At 41.1% G+C, this 24,161-nt stretch overlaps 1 protein-coding gene across 1 annotated transcript in view; it reads left to right on the top strand.

The window, feature by feature from the left end:
• GRIK2 (glutamate ionotropic receptor kainate type subunit 2) overlaps window positions 1-24,161 on the top strand; it is a 531,310-nt gene that overhangs the window by 220,748 nt on the left and 286,401 nt on the right. The window contains exons 4-6 of the mRNA XM_044427342.1: window positions 11,157-11,338; window positions 16,305-16,358; window positions 23,053-23,226. Coding sequence (XP_044283277.1) covers window positions 11,157-11,338; window positions 16,305-16,358; window positions 23,053-23,226 — 410 coding nt within the window. The remainder of the gene's footprint in view (window positions 1-11,156; window positions 11,339-16,304; window positions 16,359-23,052; window positions 23,227-24,161) is intronic.

The following is a 24,161-nucleotide window of genomic DNA, read 5'->3' as shown; positions in this document are numbered from 1 at the left end:
ATGAAAGATTGCCTCAACTGGATGCACCTGACATTGATAGCCAGCATGTGTTCAAACTTTTCCTTGAAAAGAGGGCATTGGAAACAAGCCTATCATTTGATGGGCTCTCCTTTCACAAATGCAGCTTTTTAAAGGATGTCCAACTGGAGTAGATGATTGGCAGCTTTGGCAGCCATTACAAGAAGAAATGGCACTGCTAATAACAGCCAGACAGATGACATTATCTGTTCCAATTTCCTAAAGATTCAGACCTTTGTTGAGTGAGACCCTGCCTTTAATAAATATAATTTACCTAAATGGCAAATTCCATATCCTAGAAGTAACCCCTGACTTGGTTTACACCAAAATGTCTTTGCCTTTGCCAACTCCACTAGGCATATAAGATTTTGCCAGGTTCCATCCATGATCTACCAGATTCTGTTTTTAATCCAAACCTCAATGAGACCCTGCTCTGTTTCTTTGTATCACATGCCAGTTAATACTCTGTGAATTAGAGATATTGTCAATTACATCACCTGGATCTACCCAGGAAGTCAATATTTTTGAAATGCTGAAACTTGGCCACTCTATGACACAATCCTACCTAAAGAATTGGATAGTACTCCGAGACAGCTTTGATTTTTGCTCTGGATCGCAGCATTCTACCACCTATGGAAATCACATTTATTGCTCTGAGAATTTTAAACAACTGTTTGCAGACTTCTGTTAATGATGTACTAAGCCAATCTTGATCTGTACCTGCAAAATAATTACACACATTTTAATTGTTTTCGTACCTTGTATTTGGATCAAGCAAATGGCAAGGCTTAATCTCTTCTTATATTTCTTCTTCTGTGGCCTACAAACAAACTAGAGAACAAAACATCTTAAAGCATTTCCCTGACTTTTCAAAAAATTCCAGCTACACAACCTGAAAGGAAGAGATTATCTCTTTTTCTAAGCAAGACTTTGTAGAAACTAAAGTTTTGAAGTTGGATTTGGGTAGAAGCCTCTGTGGGTAACAGGAAATAGGATATCTTCCCTCCTGTTTTGCATAATCTATTACTTGCTCATACCTTTTGGTTGCATAGTGCAGTGGCATCTAATGACATATTCAAAAATATTCCTATAATCAGAACATTTCTTCTATCCTATTAGCTTTCTTGAGGTTGTAGGTGAAAGGATCAGGGCTAAAGAGACTTTCTGTGTCTCTGAATAAAAGCTGAAAGTGATTTGAGAATCAGATTAATAGTAAATGATACAGTTCAAACAACAGCAACAACAAATATATTGCCGTAGCTTAAGGTATGCTGCTTCGTACCCACCTGTGTACTTTTGCCAGAATCATAGATGGCTATGTAAGGAAAGGCTCAGTTCTCCTGTGGGAAATTGTACTATTTCAGTTGGAGTAAAATACAGATGTTCATGAAATCTAGTGGTGCTATGTAGCAAAGATCTTTTTATATGCAGCAGCAAAGGTGTCTTTGAGTGCATCTGTGTGGGTATAAATTCAGGGTCCATGTCCACTGCTTCTACCACACATATTGCCAAAGCTTGCATCTGTGAACACTGAACGTTGTATTAAGAACATGCTGGATCAGGCGAAAGGCCCTCCTAGTCCCATGGTCACCAACCAGCTGTCCACAAGTGGCATTCGAGTGCAACAGCATCCTATTGCTTAAGTTTTCCAGCAAATGGTACCCAGACACACTGTCTCCAACCCTGGAAGCAGCACACAGCCATCAGGACGAGTAGCCACTGAGAGCCTTCCTCTCCATGCATTTGTCCAATTCCTTGTTAAAGCCATGCCATCCAAACCGGTGGTCATTACTGCATCTTGTGTGAGTGAATTATGTAGTTTAGCTATGTGTTGTGTTAAGGTGTACAGAATATCCTGCAAACAACTCTATGGGACAAGGTTTCCAGTAATAAGGGAGAGGGAAAAAATGACTCCCTATATACCCTTTCAATGCCATACCTAATTTTGTATGGTTCTATCATGTCTCCCCTTATCTGGCTTTTTTCTAAGCTAAACTGTCTCAGCTGTTGAAACCTTTTGTGATAGGAGAAAGATAAAGTCCAGAATCCCCTTGGTGAGGATTCCCAGGAACACAATCACAACAAAAACAATAATAAAAATCCTGAGATGTTGCTGTTAAGAGCAGAAATAGGTAAAAGAGAAAAAAGGGGAAATCTTTCACTATTCTACAGATGAGGATAGCAGAAAGTAAGTAATGCTGGTAGCAGCTGAAGCATAATAAATATAAATGTTAAAAGGTGTGTTTATGTGTGTCTGTGTCTGGCATTTTCATTTTGAAAAGAACCTGAAAGTTTACATCTCCCAAATGACTTTGGCATTCAACAGAAGGAACAGTAAAAGAAGGTATTAGTAAATAAAATTTCCAATCCATTTTGTCAGTGTAAGGATATTGATTCTGGGTGGTATAGTGCTTTGTGGCCTCCGAGTACAAAATGTTTTAAGCAACCTATGAAGAAATTGCAAGGGCATACATAATTAGTAATTATGTGGTAAAACCAATTACTTCATGGTGCCCTCCTTAATGGAAAGCTATTGTTTTATTAGTTCAGTATTGTTCAACTGTGTTTGTTTCTCAGCTTTAAAAAGCTGAGAAAATTTATATTTTAATTATTGTTCTGATGGCTTTCACATCTCTGCATTAATAATCTCTCATGACTGTGAACATTAATTTGACTTATGTTTAAATATTCTGCTCTTTTTATTCTCATCAATCATATAAAGTTCATTGAGACTCTGAAGCCAGAGAAAAGTCTGGCCTAAAAGTGAAGAATAGGGAACCTGCATAGTTGTGTATGTTTTAAGGTCCCTTGTCTGTAAGTGGAGGAAGAAATAGTATAAATATACAGATGAAGAGAGCATTGCATACATTACATTAAAAGCACAATTACAAATAAAACCTGCTCGTCATTAACAATCACCAAGCAAACTAATTCTGTTTTTTTCCCAACATATATAGACTATAGACTGTCCAGTATCTTCTTAAAAAATTTACACTAATGGAGCAAAAACTTCAAATCACACTGCTGTTTCATATAAATAAATAGCACCTAAAGATGTTCAGCTTTTATCATTCCATATCGTCTCCCAAAGTTGAAGAATTCTGTTAACTTTACCATTGAAACAATGTACCATATCCTATCAGCCCATCCTATCTATTGTGGGAGTAATACATAGTTTCTATTTACCAGCAGTAACTTAGCAGTAATTAAAAGATTTCTTACCAATTCACATGCTAACTTTGAATGACATCTTTGAGATATCCAAGCAAAAGACACATGGAATTCATTGGAAAGGACATCCAGTTATACAGTCTAAGCAGGTTATAACCTTTTCCCTAAAAAGTTCTAATCTCTTTACAAGTCTACTATCAATAGAAAATATCCATGTAGGTTTTCCTGCACTTTCCACAAACACCGCTAACATTGGGATTTATCTTTGCCAACTATTGTGTATCATAGACCAACAATATAGTATTTTTGTGAGTATTCTCCCTTTTATACATATTAATCACACCTTTTTATTGAATAACTTCATTCTAATTTTTAGGAAGGTACAGATTTTGAAGAATATCTCAATTATAGTTCCCAGACTTGTTAATAAGTAATAAAATAGATAAGTTCATACTAAAATGGCAGCCGAGTGAATTAGACATCATAACACCTTTCAGCCACCAGCCCTTTTCAATGGTTCTGAAACAAAAAAGAGGAAAAAAAAGAAGAGAAAAGAAAACGAAAGACTGCACACTACTTAAAAATAAAGAGAAGGTGTAAATGAATGTAATAATAGGTTTCAAATTAATTAAATGTGTTAAGTATGCTGCTACACAGTCTGAATTCCAGCTGCTGGCATTCATCATGCATTTTCATAATATTCATTGCACAGTTTACTATAACCATAAGTTAACTTGTCATTTTGCTGAGGCAGGATATTGTACATGCCTCCTCACACTTTCCTGACATAAAATCTGGAAACCAAGATCTCTGGAGATTTTATTTCTTTTAGCCACAGTAACAGATCACTTTGGCCTCTTCCCCGGCTCCCCCCACACGGATTAAGCAATTCTTCACATGAATGTCAACCATTCTGAAGATCATTGTTTCCTCTCCATCCACTTCTATGCCTGAGAATATTCTCATTGGGATTCCAGACCACTTTTTGCTGCAGAGCGATAAATCCTCATCCTCCATATTTGGCAGTTTAGGGAAGAGTTTTCACAACATGTATTCAGTTAACAACCCTCATATATTTTACTGTCAAGGCATATTTTGCAGTCGCATCTCCACAGATGCACACTTACTAAGGTTAGGCAAAAAATAATGGTGTTTACGAAAAAGTTAAGTAATTGGTACTGTGCACTCATCCAATGATTTGCACCCAGACTGCATGCAACCCATACACCTTGTGACGGAAGTTAACTGTGAGTGGTCTGCAAAATATTCCTGTCTTGTTGAAAGAAGGGCTGGGAATACATATGGCTTGCCCAGACACAGCTTGGCTCCTCAGGCATGTCTTTCCTCTGCCAAACTCATATCCTGGATGTGAGCTTGTTTGAAGGTGAACCCTCTGGGGACTGAGACCATGGGAAGTGAGCCGCTAGAAGAAGGAAGGTTCATTATTTGCCACAACCTTCTTGGTAAAGCAGACCACAACTTTCTGTGTTATGCAGAAGTGCTTCTTACATGCAAGAACCGTCACATCTATGCTCATTCTTACTAGTAATATGTGATCCAAGCACCATTGTTCCCATTTCTTCTGCTTTGTTATATTCATCCTCTTTTGTTTGATTTTGCATGCTATTTCTCATGGTTCCCTCATAATCTTTCTTCCCTTTCTGATATTTGCTCTTCCCAGCGCAGTTATTTACCCATTTGATATCTGATGAATATCACATGCTTTCTTCTCAGTCATGTTTGCTTCGAAGCAGGAGTTGGCAACTTGCAGCCCTGGGTATTTTGGCCTACAGCTCTTACCACTTGTCATGACTGACTCTGCTGCATGGGGATTATGGGAATTGTAGACTAAAATATTTCCAAGGCCACTTTTTCTGTATAGTCCTACAAACATTATATTTCTTTGCTGGCATGCTTGTAGCTTCAGTTATTTCTTCCCAAAGAATATGTGCCCACAAAGAACTACATGTTTATTTATTTACAAATATTATTCACCGATTTTTCTGCTGGAAAGCAAAACAATAATCCAAACAAACTTTAAACATGAAGCAAAAAATAGATCAAGGACAGTGTCAGGACATGGCTTCCCTAAACGGCTGCCTGGGCCACCAGACCTCAGCAAGGCCCAATCGTGGTGCTCCCTATCCCAATGTCCATGTCCTGACACCTGGAGCAATGCCAGGCAGCTGGTTCCAGCTTCCCCAGCACCCAACACAATATCTAGGGCACTGTGGGAAGCTAAAATGGTGGACAGAACCAGCCACCTGTACAGTTTGAAGTGCTGCTTTGCCTGCTCTCTCCTGCTACCACCAGATTAGTCCATCACAGCTTACCAGTAGGAAAGAGGACTCACTTGAAGGCCCAGGGCCCATCTCTCCTGACATTGGCTGAATCAGATTAAATGTCATAGGAAGCAATCATAAAAAGAGAACTAGAACTGTTGAGATAATTAAATGACAAATGTACTAGAAAATATGACACAATATCAGCCCTAACCTCCCCAGCCTTCAGAACTGGGGAAGTATCCAAGTTCTGCACTATGGCTAATGTTAATGACATCGCTGGACATTAAAGGATAATTTCTGCTGTCCGATATGTAGCCTGATGCTACAATTAATGTTAAATATGGCTACTGGTTATTCTCCTCTTTCTCTTCACAGCTAGGAATATGTGAAGGAAAATCAGGGGAAAATCAGTAAGAAATAATGAAGAATTAAACAAGCATCAAGATATGTTCTCAAGATTAAGGCCACTGACATGTTTCTCCTTCCAAATCCTGAACATACTGGACATGATTAGCTTCATTTGATTGCACATAATTATGGTCAAGCAAATGCTGCTTGTGTGGCTGTACATACCTACGAATCGCATCCAGTGCTACTGTAACTTAAGCCACATTCATTGCAAGCGGTCTACTCCAAGAAGGACAAACATCTGATACAGCCTTAGGTTTGCTTTCAAAATACGTAGACAACCCAGTAGTCACAGAGGAGCATAGAAGAAATTGTGGTCAGCTTGATGACATTTCATTTTTACAGGGGGCACAACAAGAAAACCAAAATGTAAGGAGTTTCCCAAAACAGCTTTTAGGTGAATTGAAAAAGAGTCCCATTGCCACCAATTCCATGGCGAAACACTCTTGTGAGGAATTAACAGGGATGATAAATAGCTTGACAGCCTAGCCAGGTGGCATGGCTGGGGCATGTAAGGTTGCTGAACAGGAGACCTGGGTATCCAGAGCAAATTGGGGATGCTTGTTTCCCCAGGCTTTTGGAAGTGGAGCGTGAAGAGGAGGTGATGTGATTGATCTCTTTAGAAGAGGCTGCCAGCTGGAGTGTTCGGATAATGCTCCTCCTATTTCCCCTTAAACTCAAATAGATGGCAGTTTCTGCGAAGAGCTGCTCCTCATTTTTTGGCCATTGAGCTGTTGCAAGCACCGTTGCTCCTTACGGGAATGAGCCGCTTACTGAAAGGCTCAAGAAAGACACCTGAGATGAAATATACCTGTCCCTATGCAACAGTTATTTCTAACCCTTCTTTTTAAAAAATGGGTTTGGAGTAGGAATTCATGTTACAAAGATTAATTTTATTTTCCTAATAGCAAGTCTCTCTCTCATTCTCTCTCTCTCTCTCTTGCTGTACTTCTCAAATATGTGTTCATTTATTTTACCTATGGGATTGAAAATGATATTTTTTCGACCTCTGTTTCAGTCTAGTTAAAAGTGCTACTTTAATTTTCAAGGGGATTTGTACTCCTGGGTCTTTAATGTCTTTTGATTTTTTGTTCGGCAAGGATCGAAACCGATGTTATATTTCTAAGTGAAGGGCTCTTATGTATATTGAAACCCTTCCAGCTCCTTTCCCTAGTCTAGTGCATGGTCTTGCATTCTTCCAGCTTTAAATTTTCATCTGAACTGCTGCTGTGAATAAATGATACATTGTTCTAGCTCTGCAGTTAGAAAATGTATTGCAGCAAAAAAAAAAAAAATAATTGAATCTATTACCTGTTAGAATTATGCTAGTAATACAGTTCAAGACAGTTTGACCTCAGGCTGTTTGGGAGTGGGGCTGATTGAATGGACTCCTCACTGAATAAGTTTAGTGGGTCAGCAGACATGAGATTTGTGGGAGAGTAATAATATAAGCTTTGAGCGATCTGGGGCTCCAGCAAGCGGAACCTGATGGAATAGGACGGCTGTTGGAATTTCTAGCCAGGAGATGCCGAAGATCCTCATGCAGGACCTGGCAAAGCCCTAGAAATTTTAAGGAGCGAATGGGAAAAGTGGAAACAGCAACTCATACTACCCACTAAAATTTTGCACTACCCTTAATTCCCTCCCATCTTTATTTATTTATTTACAATATTTTACCCAGTTCTATACAAACGTCCCAGGATTGCTTACAGCATAAATAAATCATAACAATAAATAAATGCAACAAAATACAATAACAGAACAAGCATAACATAAAATTTGATAATTTAAAATATTAAAATACTGGGCAAATAAAAAGGTTTTTACCTGGTACAGAAAGGAATATAACATTGGTGCCAGGTGATCTTACTGTTACTGTGGTGAGAAGTCCCAGCTCTCGCATGTCACAGGCTGTTCAGATAAATTTGTCCAAGGAAGAGGTGGAGGGGTAGAGCTGGGCAGAGGAATTTGCAGGTTCAAGGATACTGGAGGAGGATTCTTGGATGTGGTTGAGAAGCAGCCCACCTTGGAAAAGGATGGGGTCATTGCAGAACTTGTGGGGGGGGGGGGAGGTGGATAAGATTGAAGGGGACTTTCTTGATCCTTCAGGAGACAACAGGTGAAGCAAGCAGATGAATTGCAAAGTCAGCTAAACAGGGAGCCCAGATATGGGTTATTATAATGACATATAAATTCATTAATCAACGAAAGTAAATGTTGGGTGTTCCTGCCATCTTGCCCCCAAACATCAGGAGCCACCTGAGAGTGTAGTCAGAAACTTTTCTAAAAGGAATGAAAAGGGGGGGGGGGGGTTCAGTTTGGATTAAACTCTTTACATGGGCAGGTGCTTGTCTCACACCACAAGGGAAAACAATGCTTTCATTTGTACTCTTTTATAACCTATTAAGTTTTCATAAAAGGACTGTGCTTCTAAAGTCTCATCTGAGTCTTCTGAAGGGGAAAAGAGGGAGGGAAGGACCTGATCACGACAGTTGGTAGAATAAGGTTAACAGAATGAAAGATAGTAGAATATGGTGTAGCTTTTGACTAATTATAAATCTTGCTATGTATAAAAGTAAATTGTACTGCAAATTCTGTGTCCCCTTGTGCAAGACCAGGACATGGAAACTAAGCGTGCTGGAGGCAGCATGGCATCTAGAGCAGTAATGCTAGTAATGTGTTACTGGATTGTGACACACTGCTGGACTACAACGCTCATCGGTCTGCCTAACCAGTGCTGCAGTGTGGTGGGAGCAGCTGTCCAACTACAGCTTCCTATTCCTGTTTTAGAGGCCAAGGCAGAGCCTGGAAGGATCTGGAAGCAGCACGTGGCAGGTCATCAGAGAAAGCCCACAAAGCTCTGTTTGGCGGGCTATATGTTTTCCTTGCCATTCCTATCTATTTTCTCACTCTGCGCATCCCTGGGAAGCACGAAGAGATGCTCTGGGCAGAGCAGGCCAGTTGCTCAAGCAGTGCAAGTCCTTCAGCCATGCCCATTTGTTATATTGGACAGGTGCAAAACCAAGGGCCTGATCTCGCAAATAACCCCTCTGTGGGAGTTCAGGGTGGAGTTTGTATCAATCTTCTGTGGACACAAACCCTATGAGCTTGAGGGTTAGTCACTGACTGGCAAACATGATCCAGTAAGCAAGGATTTCAACATCCATTTCCCTGACCTAAATCTAACAATATTCTAGCCACACGACACACTGGCTGTCACTGTTGTTGAATCACAAGGCTGCTGTGTCATTAACAGTACTTTTTATGTATGGTTTGCAGAATGAGATAAATGCTCTAGGTATTCTGTGTTCATTATCCTCATGATAGTTCTGTGAAATGGGTCACATGGGCTGAGGAATAGTGTCTCACTTGCTCAACTGTAGGTTGAGTGGGATGGTGGGACCTGGCAACTCCTGCACTAGCAGGGGTTGGACCTGATGACCTCCTTGGCCCCTTCTATCCCTATCAGTCTCCTAGGTGGTGGTCCAATGCTCCATCTGGGGGCCCACACTGGCTGCTGATATATACCCACCAAGTGAGTCCCAGGCTCATTTTCCTGAATTTGCAGTGAGCATGACCCTCAACAATATAGCTGTTTGAATAACAGAATAATTCTTCCAATCAAAATATTGCAGCCTACTTCCTAGTATTTCAGCATTGTGTTTATGGAGAAAAACACAGTTTATATGGTTTATCGAATTCACATTGGAGAAGAGTTTGGTTAATTTACTGTAGTAAAGAAAACAGATAAAAACAAGTATCATTTGATTAACCATTTGAAATCAAGCTAATTATCTCCTTGGCCATTATAGTAAAAAGACCAGGGCTTTTTTTGTCATAGAACACACTGGAATGGCTTTTCGGCACCATTTTTTGACGGATTTTTCCAAGTGATTGTGAATCGCCCTGTTGGGCGTAGCTGATCGGCAGCAAAAATAATTAACATAGTGCCTGTGGGCTGCTTGTGTGTCGGTGGTGATTGTGAGGGCGCTGCTCGGCTTGGGACACTGCTCAGCTTGGAATTGGTCATGTGGTCGTGCGCTGAGTGCTTACTGCCGGCTGCGACCATTGTGTAAAAGTGTGACCCCAAGACATGAGTTCCGGCACTTTTTTTTTTTTTTTAATAAAAAAAGCCTGGAAAAGACTCTCTTGATGCAGAACTTCTGTATGCACCAGTGTACTGTAATGTTTTCCAAAAACAGTTTTAAATACATAAAAGAAATTCAAGGAATGCATAGCTCGCCTGAGCAAATCTGGAACTCTGTTTCTTTGGCAAAAGCAGGCAGGGGAATGCCCCAGGGAAACAGGAAGCCTTCCAAGAGTACAACTTCTCTCAGCATTTAAGTAGCCAGCTTCTAACAGTTTCATTGTCAATAAATCAACAGGATGACAATACTTTATTTTTTCCCCCCAAAAAGCAAGAAAGCACTATGAGTAGGTCGCTTGCTATAGTTTAGTCTCCTGTTACCATGGTGCTGTTGCTACCTTGCAAGCAGACTTTCTCTAGGAGCTGATTAATCGTGTTGCTGCAGCTGCTCTGGATTTATCACCAAAAATTCTTTTGCATTTCTTGTGGCTGCCTTGACTTATCTAAGGTGCTTACTCTTTTGACTGGATGTGGAAAAGTTTCATCTCCTTGGGGGCCTGCGTTTGCCAACAGTTTTCCACTCAACAGGGTCATTCTGTGCATTAATGCCTGTGTCATGGCAGCCAATTTTGGCTGCTGTCATGCAAAATGTAATGAATGAATTGCTTTAATGAACGAAGCAGCCCTAATTATGTGATTAAAGAGGCAAAACTGCTCCAGAACACTGGTGCAGATTATGTGAGACTGTTCCATGCTGGTCTAATAAACTGAATCTGTGTGTAAACCTGATGGATTAGTCACTTTGAGTAACTAGCATGATTGCAAATGATTAGGGAAGCATATTGGCATAACTGAATTAGGGAGATGCTGCATATTCTTTGGTGCAGAATTCCATAACTTCCAGATAAGGATTTATTCAAATCTTGCAGAGTAATCCCAATGCATTTCTATCTAGCAACTTTAGCAAAGAAGAAGAGGAAGAAACTTGGGAAAGAAATGCTAGGAGTTGTGGAAGCATTTTTTAAACACAGATTGTATATGTACATAGTGCTGGGATCATGAAAAGGAAGATCATTTGTGAGTGGGGGCATTAAAGGTGATAAGTCAGGTGCTCTGGCATGGTCATATTTGCAGCCAAGGAACTTATCTTTTGACATACCTTCTTTCTTTTCCCTCTCCTGAAAAAGGTCTTATTCGATTGCAAGAGCTTATTAAGGCTCCATCGCGGTACAACCTGCGTCTAAAAATCCGCCAGTTACCAGCTGATACAAAGGACGCAAAACCCTTGCTCAAGGAGATGAAAAGGGGCAAAGAGTTCCATGTCATCTTCGACTGTAGTCATGAGATGGCGGCAGGCATCTTGAAACAGGTAACCATCTCTGCTTCTTAAATGTATCTCTCTGCACACCCCCTGCTCCATTACTAAGATATGGTAAAAATGCTACCTGATCTGCATGAACTCCAGATAGTGACACTGCATGTGTAACACAAAACCATAATACAAAGTGAGTAAACCAGTGAGAAAACTTTCATTCCTGAACTGGGTCCTGAATTTCAAACCCTAAGGCTGAGAGGGAAGCTGTAGGACATGCTGCTGAAGATATTCCAGTGAACTGGATTGCTCACTTTGTGCCTGGGTGGTTTTTGGTCATATGGTCAAATGTCCTGATTTACTTCTGCTTGTTGTTCTTCCCATCATTGCTCTACTTGAATAATTGAATTTCAAATGCAAGTTTTTAGAAGTTCATACACTGCCTATCGATATCCCTGCATGGGTGTGTTCAGACTGCTTTTACCCCACAGTTTAATCTTTTCTGTTGCATTTAGCTTCCTGCATGCTATCTGATGTCAACAACCCAACAGCACTAGTGTGCCGATATCTTAGGATGACAGATCATTTTAAATGAGGATGATGTGGGGCAGGTGTTAGGAAAAGGGAACTTGTTATGGCTAGATTTATTATTTAATTTAATTCATTAACATTATTGAATTTATGTACCACCCCAAGTGCAAATGTCCTTAGGGTGATTTGCAGTGATAAAAAGCCAATATAATAGCAACCAAAATAATGATGGCAATTAAAATATCTGAAGGAGCACCTTCTTCCCTATGTGCCTGCCCACGCCTTGAGATCTGAGCCAGAAGTCCTTCTCCGGGAGCCCTCTTTGAAGGAAATTAGGAGAGTAGCTACCCAGAGAAGGGCCTTTTCAGCAGTGGCGCCTTGACTTTGGAACATGCTTCCCAGGGAGGTTTGCCTGGCACCATTGCTTTATTCTTTTCAGCATCAGGAAAAGACCTTTTTATTTTCCCAATATTTTAACAGTTAATTGGTTTTATCTTTGATTTTATGATTAATGAATGGGTGCAGTGTGTTATGTACTGTTTGTTGTATGCGGTTTTTTTGTTTTTTGTTTTTTTGTAAGCCATCCAGAGTCTTTACTACTGGATGGCATATAAAACATTTAAATAATAAATAAACAATATATCAAAATATTTAAAACATTAAACAACAAGGAGTAAAATGCATAATTAGAGCAGCAGATTAAATGCCTACTGGAGGAAGGTTTCTTCCTGGCCACTAAACATACAGTGAAGGTGCTTGATAGTTCCCCCTGGGAAGGGCATGTCATAGAGAGGAATCTTCAGCAGGTATCCAATGATGCCTATCCTTGATGCTGGCTCTGCCGGCGGCCACTGCTTGGCTGCCTGAGGTGTGGTGATAGGACCTTCAGAGAAAACTCCTCTGGCCCCCATGAGCTATTTTCTACTCTCACACATGTGCCTTGACAGGAGATTTCCTCCTGTGAAAGCCTTGAGGTTCGTAGCCTTAGCACCTTTGGATCCCAGCCTAAAATTGGAACTAAAATTGCTGACTCCATTTGATGAATCATACACTTTAAAACATAGAGGTCCTAAATGTTTACTAAGCTGATGCTAGCTAAAATCCCAGCAATCTAACAATAAGCTAGTCCATCAGCCAAGTTGCATTATTTATTATATACCAATAGTTTGTAGGTGAACAGCAAATGTGGCTTTTAAAACTATCCATCTCAGCAAAAGGTAATGTGTATAAGGATTTGAGCAAAGTGGGGTCTTTTTTTTATAACCCCTCTCTGCATACATAGCAAAGAGCCTTTTTATGAATTATATATTTTCCATATTATTTACTATAAGAGAGGATTTCCTTAATAATCTAGATGTACAAAATAAACCTTTAGCCTACTTCTGTAGGCTTATCAAAAAATGAACACTGATGTTAAAGTACAGCCAAGGAGTTTGTTCTTTTGCATCTAAATTGTTTTTGAAAGGTTTCCTCCGTAATGCATCAATATTTAAGACAGTAGAACTAGTTAATTCAAGAATACAGTATCCACATGTTTTCCTTCTCCGACCTTAGTTCAGTTTGTTCTTCATGTAAAGTACAATGACAGTGTCATATTCTGAATCTGCGCCACATATATGCTGCAGTGGAAAACACTATGTTGAAGGGCGTGTCATAAAAAAATAGTGTATTTTTGTCCTCCTGTCCATTTTCACATGTTTTATGCAGACTGCCTTTAAGAGTCATTAGACCCCAGTCTAGACTTTCATCTTGCCTGTACCCAAGACTTTGATGCAAGGAAAGGAAAAGAAGAAGCAGGGTGATACTTTTAATTCGGGTTCCTTGGATCACATGAGGTGGGACAGATTGATATCCAGAGCTGTTCTAGGTTTGCCACCTCACATGCCCTAAAGCCTCTGATGTGGGGAGGGAGGGCAAGGACATGACTCGGACTCTTTCTTGGAGCCCTCGCCCACCTGGTGCTTCCCAGATGCTTTCAACTTGAGCCAGTGCGGTGTAGTGGTGAAGAGCATGGGACTGGGACTCAGACGATCTGGGTTCTAGTCCCCACTCGGCCATGGAGCCAACTGGGTGACTCTGGGCCAGTCACAGACTCTCAGCCCAACCTACCTCACAGGGTTGTTGTGGGGATAAGATGGAGGAGGAGAATGATGTGAGCTGCCCTGAGCCCTTTGTAGGAAAAAGGCAGGATATAAATCGGAAAATAAGTAAATAAATAAAAAACTTCAGCTCCCATGAGCTCCAGTCAGCATGGCCAGAAATTCTGAGAGTTTTGGTCTGCCGCTTCTGGAGGACACCAGCTTGGGGAAGACTGCTATGGCACATTCCCACTTTTTCATGTTAAAAGCATTGTGCAGGAGTCTTGTGAGTCCCTGTGATGTCCTTGGACTGTGCCTGGCCTATCCCACTCACACCCACACACCTTCCAGCATAAGGAGAGGTGCAAACATTACAGTTAGAACACCTCATTTCCACACAGCCAGTGTGGTATAATGGTTACGAGTGTGGGCGAAGTATCTGGGATATCCAGGTTCTAGTCCCTGCTCAGTCACAGAACTAAATGGTTGACATAGGCCCAGTCACAGACTCTCAGCCCAACCTACCTCACAGGGTTGTTGTTCGGATGAGATTGAGAGGAAGAGGAGAATGATGTACGAGCCTTGAGCTCCTTGACAGGAAAAAAGGTGGGATATGAATGGAATGGAATGGGATAATAGATAGATAGATAGATAGAATAGAGAATAGTATCCATTCTGGATTTTGAGCAAAGGGTGGCATAGCTGAGGTTTCCCTCCTTCCAGACTATATGTTGTCTATATCCTAATAATTGTGTAGCAGCCATAACAACTCCCCTTCACAACTGTTAAAACCCAGCAGATAGGATTAAAGGGATTGTCTGGGCTGTTTCCTGATTTCTTGACTATGAGTCACCAGAGCTGACAGTCATCAGCCATTATTCCTCTGTGTAGGGACATCCTATTCAGCAATTTTGGAGCTTTCCTTTTTTGAAAGTGTTTCACAGAAGCTCTGCAGGGAGAAGACACATTGTGGGCACAAGTTCAAGCAGTGCATCTTCTGGAACCCACCCACCAGGGCTGAGCAGTAATTCACTGCGAGCTTGTTTTGTTTTGTTTTAAAGGCCTTTCTCTTACTTACAGGGTTATCGTCGATTTAGCTGTATGACAGCATCATGGAGAACAAAAGAAGCCAGCTCAGAATTTGGCCACATTAGTGCAGAATCTAAGCTCCCAGCCCTGCCAATTCTCTTATGCCCCACCAATTCCATTGTGCAAGATGCTTCTGGAGCAAAATGAACTGGAAGTGCTTGCTTCACCTCATTTTGCAGAACTCCTATAAGGGAGCTCTGTCAGCCTGCCTCCTCCCAGCAGCAAGAGGTTCTGCTTGTTTGGGGGCTTCCTGAAGAAGTGCCAAGTCTCCTTTGCATGCATAGTTGCACTGGTGCAATGATCTGCAGGTCCCCACCCTTGCAGAAGGAACTCCGTGCGTCACAAAAGAAGGGGTGGGGGCACTGGATTCTACTCATAGACTTGGCCTCACTTTAAAGAAGCAATTAAGAAACATATTTATTTATTTATTTATTTATTTATTTATTTTTCGATTTATATCCTGCCTTTTTCCTACAAAGGGCTCAAGGCAACTTACATCTCCTCCTCCATCTTATCCCCACAACAACAACCCTGTGAGGTAGGTTGGGCTGAGAGTCTGTGACTGGCCCAAAGTCACCCAGTTGGCTCCATGGCTGAGCGGGGACTGGAACCCAGATCCTCTGAGTTCCAGTCTCACGCTCTTAACCACTACACTATACTGGCTCTCAGTATAAGTTGATATACTATTTAGAAAGATAGGGGGAATAACAACCATTAGTGCCTCTTGAATTACAGTTCTGACATCTGGTAAGAAGAACTGATGCAAAGAATTGTGGTTTCGGTGCTGAGAACTAGTACTATATTAGGAGGGGGAGAGTCTAAAACTAGCTGCCAGCACTTTTGAAAATGACTTTTCAATTGAATAAGACTGTGCTTTTGGAGCCACACTGCATCTTTCCAATTAGGTATCTTTTTCTGGTACGGACATATAATAAATACAATTAATGGAACTATCCTCCATTCAGATTTTTGGTTGGCAAATGAAATGCTCCCATTAATATGTAAAACTATAAGCTTCTTTCACATTTGCAGCCCTAAACAGTCTGCTAATCATCTTCTATCAGCAGATTTGGTTCATAAATTCCTTTAATAGCCAGTAATCTGCTCTAACTGCTAAGGAATGATTTGCTTGACCTAATTTTAGTATGATTCCAGCCTTATAGTTTCATTCCATTTGCATTCTTCTGGGAACTTTTCATTATTCATAAGGGTGCGATTAAAAGCAGTTATAGGTAACCTGAGAAATATTAAAAGAAATGTTATGTAACTTATAAAATGTTAATATTCCGTCTACTGGATTTTTCTGTTTTCTGTTTTTGTTCTAGGCATTAGCAATGGGGATGATGACAGAATATTATCATTACATTTTTACCACACTGGTAAGTAGCTTACAAGAGCATGCTGATGGGCTCAGACAAAGGCCCTTGCTTCTTTCATTATATTATATGACAAAATGAAAGTGGTCTCCCAGGAGCAGGAAGGCAGAAGCACTGAATGTTTTCTCCATTTGATTTTGATACATCGCAGTGGAAACTCCTGGGGATGGTTTAATTAATGCTCAGAGATACTACTTTGGAAAACTGACAGTAGGTGCAGGGAGGAGAGAGCAGAGTGCACTAGAGTTCTTGTTGAAGAAATGGGTTCTGTAGTTCTCTCATGGCTTCCTCTTTTTGGGAGGAAAGGGATTTCTGATCTTATCTCTGTGTGAGCAAATTGTCTGTAAACAATTCAACACAATTTGGAACATTGGAGGCCAAAGAGCTACTTAAAGTTCATTATAGCCTGACTGTAGGAACTAGAGGAAGAAACTTTGCAGCTATACTGAGTCAATACATCTAATATTTCGAACTCCTTCAAGAAGGCTATTCAGACTGTTTCTACCTAAGCAGCAGGAGCAGGTAAGGTAGCTCTTGCAGGCCCGCTTGCACCCACCAAAACACTCCAGTGTGCCCTCCAGGCCCCTTGTGACCTCTCTCCTACTGCTATCACTGTTGCTTCATCTGTCTCCTCCTAACCTTGCTGACTCTGGTTCCTCAACACCAGACATCCAGCAACTCCTTCCAGTCACTACCTGATCCTCCGCCTCCTCCTCCTATCCATTTGTCCATCTGTCCTCGCAGGTAGGTTGCTTAACTTCCTGAGCATTTCACTTCCTCCCACACTTCCTTGTTTCCTGCTTTGACAGCTAAGTCCTGCACCATCAGGTCTTGTGGATGGCAGTGGTGAAACATAAGAAGGAAAAACTTGCTCTGGAAAGGAGATGGAGGAAGTGAAACAAAATGAAGGAAAGAATAAGCTCTTGTCATCCTATTGTGCAAAGTAAATATCATTATGGAGTTGGGATCAGTTCAAAGCAGTGTGAGAATGACTTGCTGCTCCCACGTTCCTGGCCCATGAATGGCCATGGGTCAGAGGTGAAGCTCACAGATGCTCCATGGAAATGGACATGGCAGGTGGCTATTTTGTGTTGCTTCCCAGGACAATTTCTCATGTTGCCAGATGTGCCCAAATGCCCAGAAAGGTTCATACTGGAAAAAATACACTTTCAGTTGCTCTGAACCCAAGTAGCAGTGAGAGCCTTAAATGGCAAAGTTTATGCATTTAAGCCTTAAATACAATGTCAAAACATTTTAAGGCAGTGCAGGCAAACTTTTTGCCTGGAAGGGGTTCCAGGCGTTTGAGCTGGTGTTATGGGCACCATCACAAACTTGGCGGCTGAAGTGGTGTGGCAGGGCAAGGTTTGGCAATACAGCTCACCCACTCTCTCTCTCTCTCTCTCTCTCGTGGGCTCCTGGCAAAGAGCCTCACTGAGGGCTGTTGCAGAAGAAGCAGTTGGTTATTGGAGAACAGATACAGAATCACACACAGTCTGCGTCCCTCCATTTAATCACTCCAGCAGCAAGCAAAGGAATGGCCCTGCTGTGCTCACTCGGGGAACTCACAGAAACCCCACTTGGAATGCCTTTGCTTCTGAGGTGCTCCAAGAGGGCATTCAGATGAAGATGTTCTCGGTGGTGTACTCTCTTTGTAGAATTCCCTGCTGAGGGAGGGCCGTTTGACTGATTCCCTCCTGTATTTTATAGGTCTATCAAATCCATCATCATCTTCATCCTCCTCCTCCTCCTAATCACTGCCATCATCCAAGAGGGCATGCGTGAGTTGGGATACTATTATTGGTTTTATCTTTTCTAATGGCTTGAATTATGTTAAATTTGGTTCCTCTCAAACCTTGAGTATTTCTCCAATCCGAAATTTAGTGCATCCCAAAATTTAGGGAGGAAAAATAATTTTGAATGAAAAATGTGAAGCACCCCATGCACATTTCTCCTGATACATGCATTTCTCCTGCAAGGGATCAGCTGCACTCACTGGCACTGCGGAGGCACTGAGGCATTGCTGGGGTCCCTCCACACAGTCATACTCCCGGGCCAGCACAAGAGGCCAGGATGAAGCAACTGCAGCTTGTTCCATCAGCCAGCAAAGCAGCATCTGGAGTGAGGGAGCAGTGAAGGGAAGGAGCAAAAGTAAAAGGAAAGTGGCAGGTGAAGGAGGGGTGTGGCAGAGGGCAGGGAGAGGATGTCCAGGAGAGCCAACAGTGGAGGAAGAAGGCAGAGACAGAGAGTGAGGAAGGCAAGAAATGGGAATGGAGCAGAAAGGGCCTTGTGAAAGAAAGGCCAGAAAATATATAGTATTGATGAGACAATGGCTAACTGGGGTCAAGAATCAGGCTTAGGAGCACAAGATATCCACTTGCTGGATATCTGCTTCTCTGTGGGAAAGAAAGGCTTTCCACCCTTAACCCTAACCAGGCAGGAATGATGGAGTGAGTGAGCAGTTCGACTCTTGCCATCAACAGAAGGTGGAGGCTTGGGCAAACTTGCATTTTGGAGGTGAAGCAGCAAAGTCTGAGAAGCAGTTGGCAGCACCTGGATTTGGACGGATTCCTTCTTCAGCTTTGGCTGTGTGCAAAGATGGTTTCAGGGAGTAGATCCATTCCTTGACTTTTGGGGCTGATTCTGTTATTGTTTATGGAGAATTTTAGTTTAAATGGAATGTCGGTGAATGTGGGCATACATTGCATTACTCCTCAACAAGATTTGTCTTAAAACACTTGACTGTGGCCAAGCTAATAGAAGCCATGGATTGTGTGGGGGAAGGGTTGGTCCCTTTCCTAACATTTGCACATTTTTGCAAATAATTGTATAGAATGCACTTTAATGCTAATTTTCCTAATACATGTAGTTTTGGCATGCTTGAAAAGTGTGAAATTAGATAAGTTTACTAATTTTGTTCTTATTCCTAATATGAATTTTGATTTAGCAATGCTATGTGTGTATGTTTAATGATATTGTGTGATGATTAATTATTGCTTTTTGTATGCATCGGCAAGAAACCTCTGGAGGTTAGTCAACAGAATCACACTTCTTAGAAATAAACAAGTAGGACCCTGAGACTCCACTGTGATATTCTGAAGATCTTTGACTCTACTGATAGACTACTATCTGTGACATCAGGATGTAATTATCATTTAAAGGAAAACAGAAGCTGCCACAACTCTTCGTTCCTTTTCTCCTTTCTGGGATACCTTAAGCATAACACACTCTGTGCACATAGCAGCCCTACTGCCAGACAGCCCATCATGACACCAAAGTACCCCATTTCTTCAGGACAACCATGCAAACAAATCTTCCCTTGTTATCTGTGTTGCATTGATGTGATTGAAAATCATTTATCTGCGGCTCTCAGCAGAGCCCCTGCGTAGCACCCGTGAATTTCAGGTTTCCCATCCCCTTGCAGCCGTGTTGCTTGTGCTGTGCACAGAGCGCAAGATGTCCAGGAAGAAACACAGATCTGTGTTCCCAAGAAGCCTCTGGCTGCCTTTGTGGTTTGGGGGATGGACAGAAGGCTGTCATATGAGAAGGACTGTGCAAGTAACTGCTTCTAGGTGTTGCTGCTGTACCTGTCAGCCATGGACTTCATACATGGATGCCTTTATCACTTCTAGAAGCTCCTGCTAGGTACGCTAAGTCAGCCAGGGGCAAGGCTGAGAGGATGGCATGAAGGCATCAGGCATCTGTGACTGAAGCTAGCCTGGTCTGGGCATGCAAATGACCTCGACAGGATACTGCATGGGAACTATGAGTAACCTTCTTAGAGTTCTTCAGGGAATAAGCAAGAGTAATAAATAAATGCTTGAAATGGCAATAAAATAAAAGGTGTAAGAGTTCTGCATTTAGCAATCTGGCTTAATTAAATATTCCCATTTGCTTATTAGACCTGAGAGGGAAGGAAGTTGCTGGGAGGTGGATGTTTTCTCTGAAGAATGGAAGATAAACTTCATCTCCTGACAAGTGAGGATAATTTGGGAGATGCCAGCAGATGATAGATTTTTATGCTCAATGGAGCCATGTAACTTGTATCACTTTTGGCTCCTCTGCTTTATTAATTATGTCTTACCTGACACAGCGAAAGCCTTGTCCAATAAATTTTCCAGTCACACTATTTAGCTGTGCTGTTTGGAAGTGTACTTTCCCATGATTGATTTGGAGTCTAATGTAATAGCTCATTAAATCTGTTTGAACTGTTGTGTATATTTATTATAGTTTTGGGTAAACAGGAATGTGTTTAAGTTATATAATTAGTTATGCAATTGCCCGAGATAGTTTGGATGCATCCCAAGTTTAATGGAAAAGGCCTTTGGGGCATATTGCAAGTGATTCTGCAGATTGTGCAACAGGCCTTGGTTGTGGGGAGTTTTTGTTATCTCCTGCAGTGTCTTGCACAGTTTGCTTCCTTGCTTGTGCCATCTGGATAATTATTAAACTCCAGTAGAGACATGCTGGGCATCTTTTACTTGTTCTGCTCTTCCTGTATAACACACCAGAGTTAGGATGAACTGAGTTGATCTGTAGGTGGTAACGGTGTGTTCATATACTGGAGGTCTGATGGATTAATTTAGAGTAGAGACCACCTTTCCAGAAATGTCACCCAGGAGTATATAACGATATAAAAATGCATAAACAACATATAGCAATAAAACCACATTTAAGTTTAGCTAATATAGATTAGTGCACTATCACAGGGGCACACTAGTCCTAGTGCAAATTAGCACAAGTAGAATGGAATACTAGTTCAAGTCATCTGATTGGGCAATGAGTGGATGATGGAATGAAAGATGGCTGTCAATCAGTGAAACACAGATGGAAAGAATTTGACAAAATCCCTCTTTCCAGATGGTGACTACCTGCAATTGGATGCACAGAGATGGCGGGAGAGAGCCAGTCTGCCAGCAGTCTGGGGGTTCATTGCCACTGGGTGACCACTGTTATCATGTAGAGTCTGCTATCCTGCATTTACTCCACTCAGTCCAAATCCAGCACTCTTTTGACTTGATAGGTTCTGAATATTAACCTCATCTAAACCAAAAGTCTTCAGAGCTGGAGGCCACTGAGGGTCTTGACTTAAAAAGCTGTATAGAAAAGCAGATGCAGTTTTTGTTGTGTAGGTGCCTTTAAATTTTGATTTTTTTAAAAAAGAGAATGCTTTCTATATTTTGGCAGAATTGCATTGATTTTGTAGGGATAATTGTCCTTACTGGAGGAATCAGACTACTGAATTTCAAATGAATAGGTAGAGAGAGATTTGTACATGAATTTGGGAGTTAACGAAGTGCTTATCTACCCCGCTGCCCCCCAAAAAACAAAAAGTATAATGAAAATGATATATAGGACAGAGGTGGATTTAGTTAAGAAACCTGAACATTTCAGAGGCATAGATGTTTTATATGGAAAGAGTTTTGGGGGGAGGAACTTTTTCCTTTTTCCCATTCTATGAGTTTTTGGGCAATATGTATAAAAATGGCATATGCCACTGAGGTGACTGTATGCAAGAAACCTGCAAAATACCAGAAGGATAAGTGCATGGTCTAAGGAATTTTTTTAAAGGATAGAATTGTTTATGTCCACTGGGTACAAAGTCACATAAATGTAACAGGAAAGGGGTAGCTGAGGGAGGTGGAACATTTATTTATTCAAAACATTTTTATCTTATCCCATCTATATCTGAAAACTCTTCTCAAGATGGCTTACAAAAGCGAAACCATTAACAGTGCATTAGATAGATAACATAATTTCAGTATATTAAATATGCAGTAAAAACAATGCTGCATTGTACAATAAAAGTATTCAACCATTAAATGCTGGCTAAATGAAATGAACAAAGCTGCAGAGCCCCCACAGAAAAGGCCCTTCCCAGGTAGCCACTTTTCTCTCTCCTTCCAAAGAGGGCTCCCAGAGAAAGATCAGTGAAGCATTTAGTGATGGAGGTAAAAGGATTTGAGCCTGTGATATATTAGTTCAGCATTCTATCCACAAAACACTGCAGATTGGTGACCCCCAGAGAGCCATTCCCTGCGGACAGTTGTCAGTCACAAAACTACAATTTACCTGGTGTTTTCCATACACAAGGTCTTGTGGATAAATATATTAATATTTGGAGATATATTGTGTATTTCCCCTTCCTATCCGGATGCCAAATTTTCTTAAATATTCATATTCGGTCCAATTTGGGGGAGCCCTACTTTGATTTGGGTGTCTCCTGAATCTTTCTAAATTAGTCTAATTAAGTTTTGGATTCATCTAAATCCAAAGCAAACTTCTAGTGGATATGTAGGTTTTAATGTTCACTGAAAAGGGTTTATTAAATTAGAAAGCCATAAGTGCTGCCTAATGCAAGATTATCTAATATTAGTAAGCACCACAGGATGCAGTCCATTGACTTTACACTGCATTTCCCTAATATACCAAGTTAATGGCTTTTCCATTTTGTTATGACTCTCAGTGCATATGTAGGTAACTAGAAGTGGTATAAATTACAGTTGTTTATGTTATAAACATTCATGTGGCATGATTAACAATTAATTCAATGCTCAGCATTTGGGGCTTTTTAAGTATGACTGATTATCCTAGCTGCAGTGCTTAAATTTGTGAAGGTGGGAAAACATGCTTGAGTAGAAAAATTAAGATTCAGGAAACATCTACAAACACCTAACTTTTCCTTTCCCTTTTCCTTCAGGACCTATTTGCACTTGACGTGGAGCCCTATCGTTACAGTGGGGTTAATATGACAGGCTTCAGAATTTTGAACACTGAAAATAGCCAGGTGGCCTCCATCATTGAAAAGTGGTCCATGGAGCGACTGCAGGCACCTCCAAAACCCGATTCAGGTTTGCTGGATGGATTTATGACGGTATGAACACCAATTTACAGTTTAGTTCATGAGAAATTAACTGCAAATGTTTCAACTTCCCTTGAAGCCATCTAGAATTATTCACTTCCTTCCCACTGTTTTATTTTCCTGTCCTTACTAAGACACAGATTCTCTTGAATGTCTTATTTATGGACCATCCCTCTGTTTGTGGTACCTGAAACTTAGCTGAGCATATCCAACAGTGGTATCCAATAAATGTGATTCTGAATACATAGGGATGCCAGTGGGAACATGCAGGACTAGTTCCATCTCCTTCATGCTGTTGCATTGCCAGACAGATACTCTGGTTGGCATTTTAATTGGGATTAATCAGAAGGAGGCCACTTCTAGGCATCCAGGGCTTCCATTATGGAATGAGAACAGTGCCCAAACACTCATAGAAGGGTCTTTTTACTCCTTTCGTTTGTTTGGTGCTTACAGCTATCAATATCCGAATACGACTGAAGTGTATGGCCTGACAGCCTGTTGGGGAAGCATCACAGAGGCTACATGGAAGTTATGGGCTTAGTATGAGAGTGCTCATCCTACATTTGGGTCCCTTGCCTGGATCCTGTACTGATAATGTACAGTTTAGTTATATGGCAGTGATGGGAACAGAAAGGAGCCATATTTCATTATTATCATAATTATGTGCATTTGAATTACATAAGATGTCTAGAAGTCAGAAGGGCTGCTGAGGATTTAGGCTGCTTCCCAGACATTGGGTTTTATTTCAGGTGCACAACATGTTACCACTGTTAGCAGAAACTCAATCTAAGTTGTTATTGCTGGATGACAGGAGATATTTTACTAATTTTCTTTAGTATTTCAGACTGTGGGTTATGCATATGAATGACACATGGAATGATTAATCCCCTGCTGTGTGTGTGGTTGTAGTGAGGTGATGCCTAGTTCTTCAGTTACATCAGCCTTTC

Source organism: Varanus komodoensis, unplaced genomic scaffold, assembly GCF_004798865.1.
Source record: "Varanus komodoensis strain SLA01 unplaced genomic scaffold, ASM479886v1 scaffold1, whole genome shotgun sequence".
Taxonomy (NCBI): Eukaryota; Metazoa; Chordata; class Lepidosauria; order Squamata; family Varanidae; genus Varanus; species Varanus komodoensis.
The sequence above is the reverse complement of the archived record's forward strand: the minus strand, read 5'-3'. Positions and strand labels throughout refer to the sequence as shown.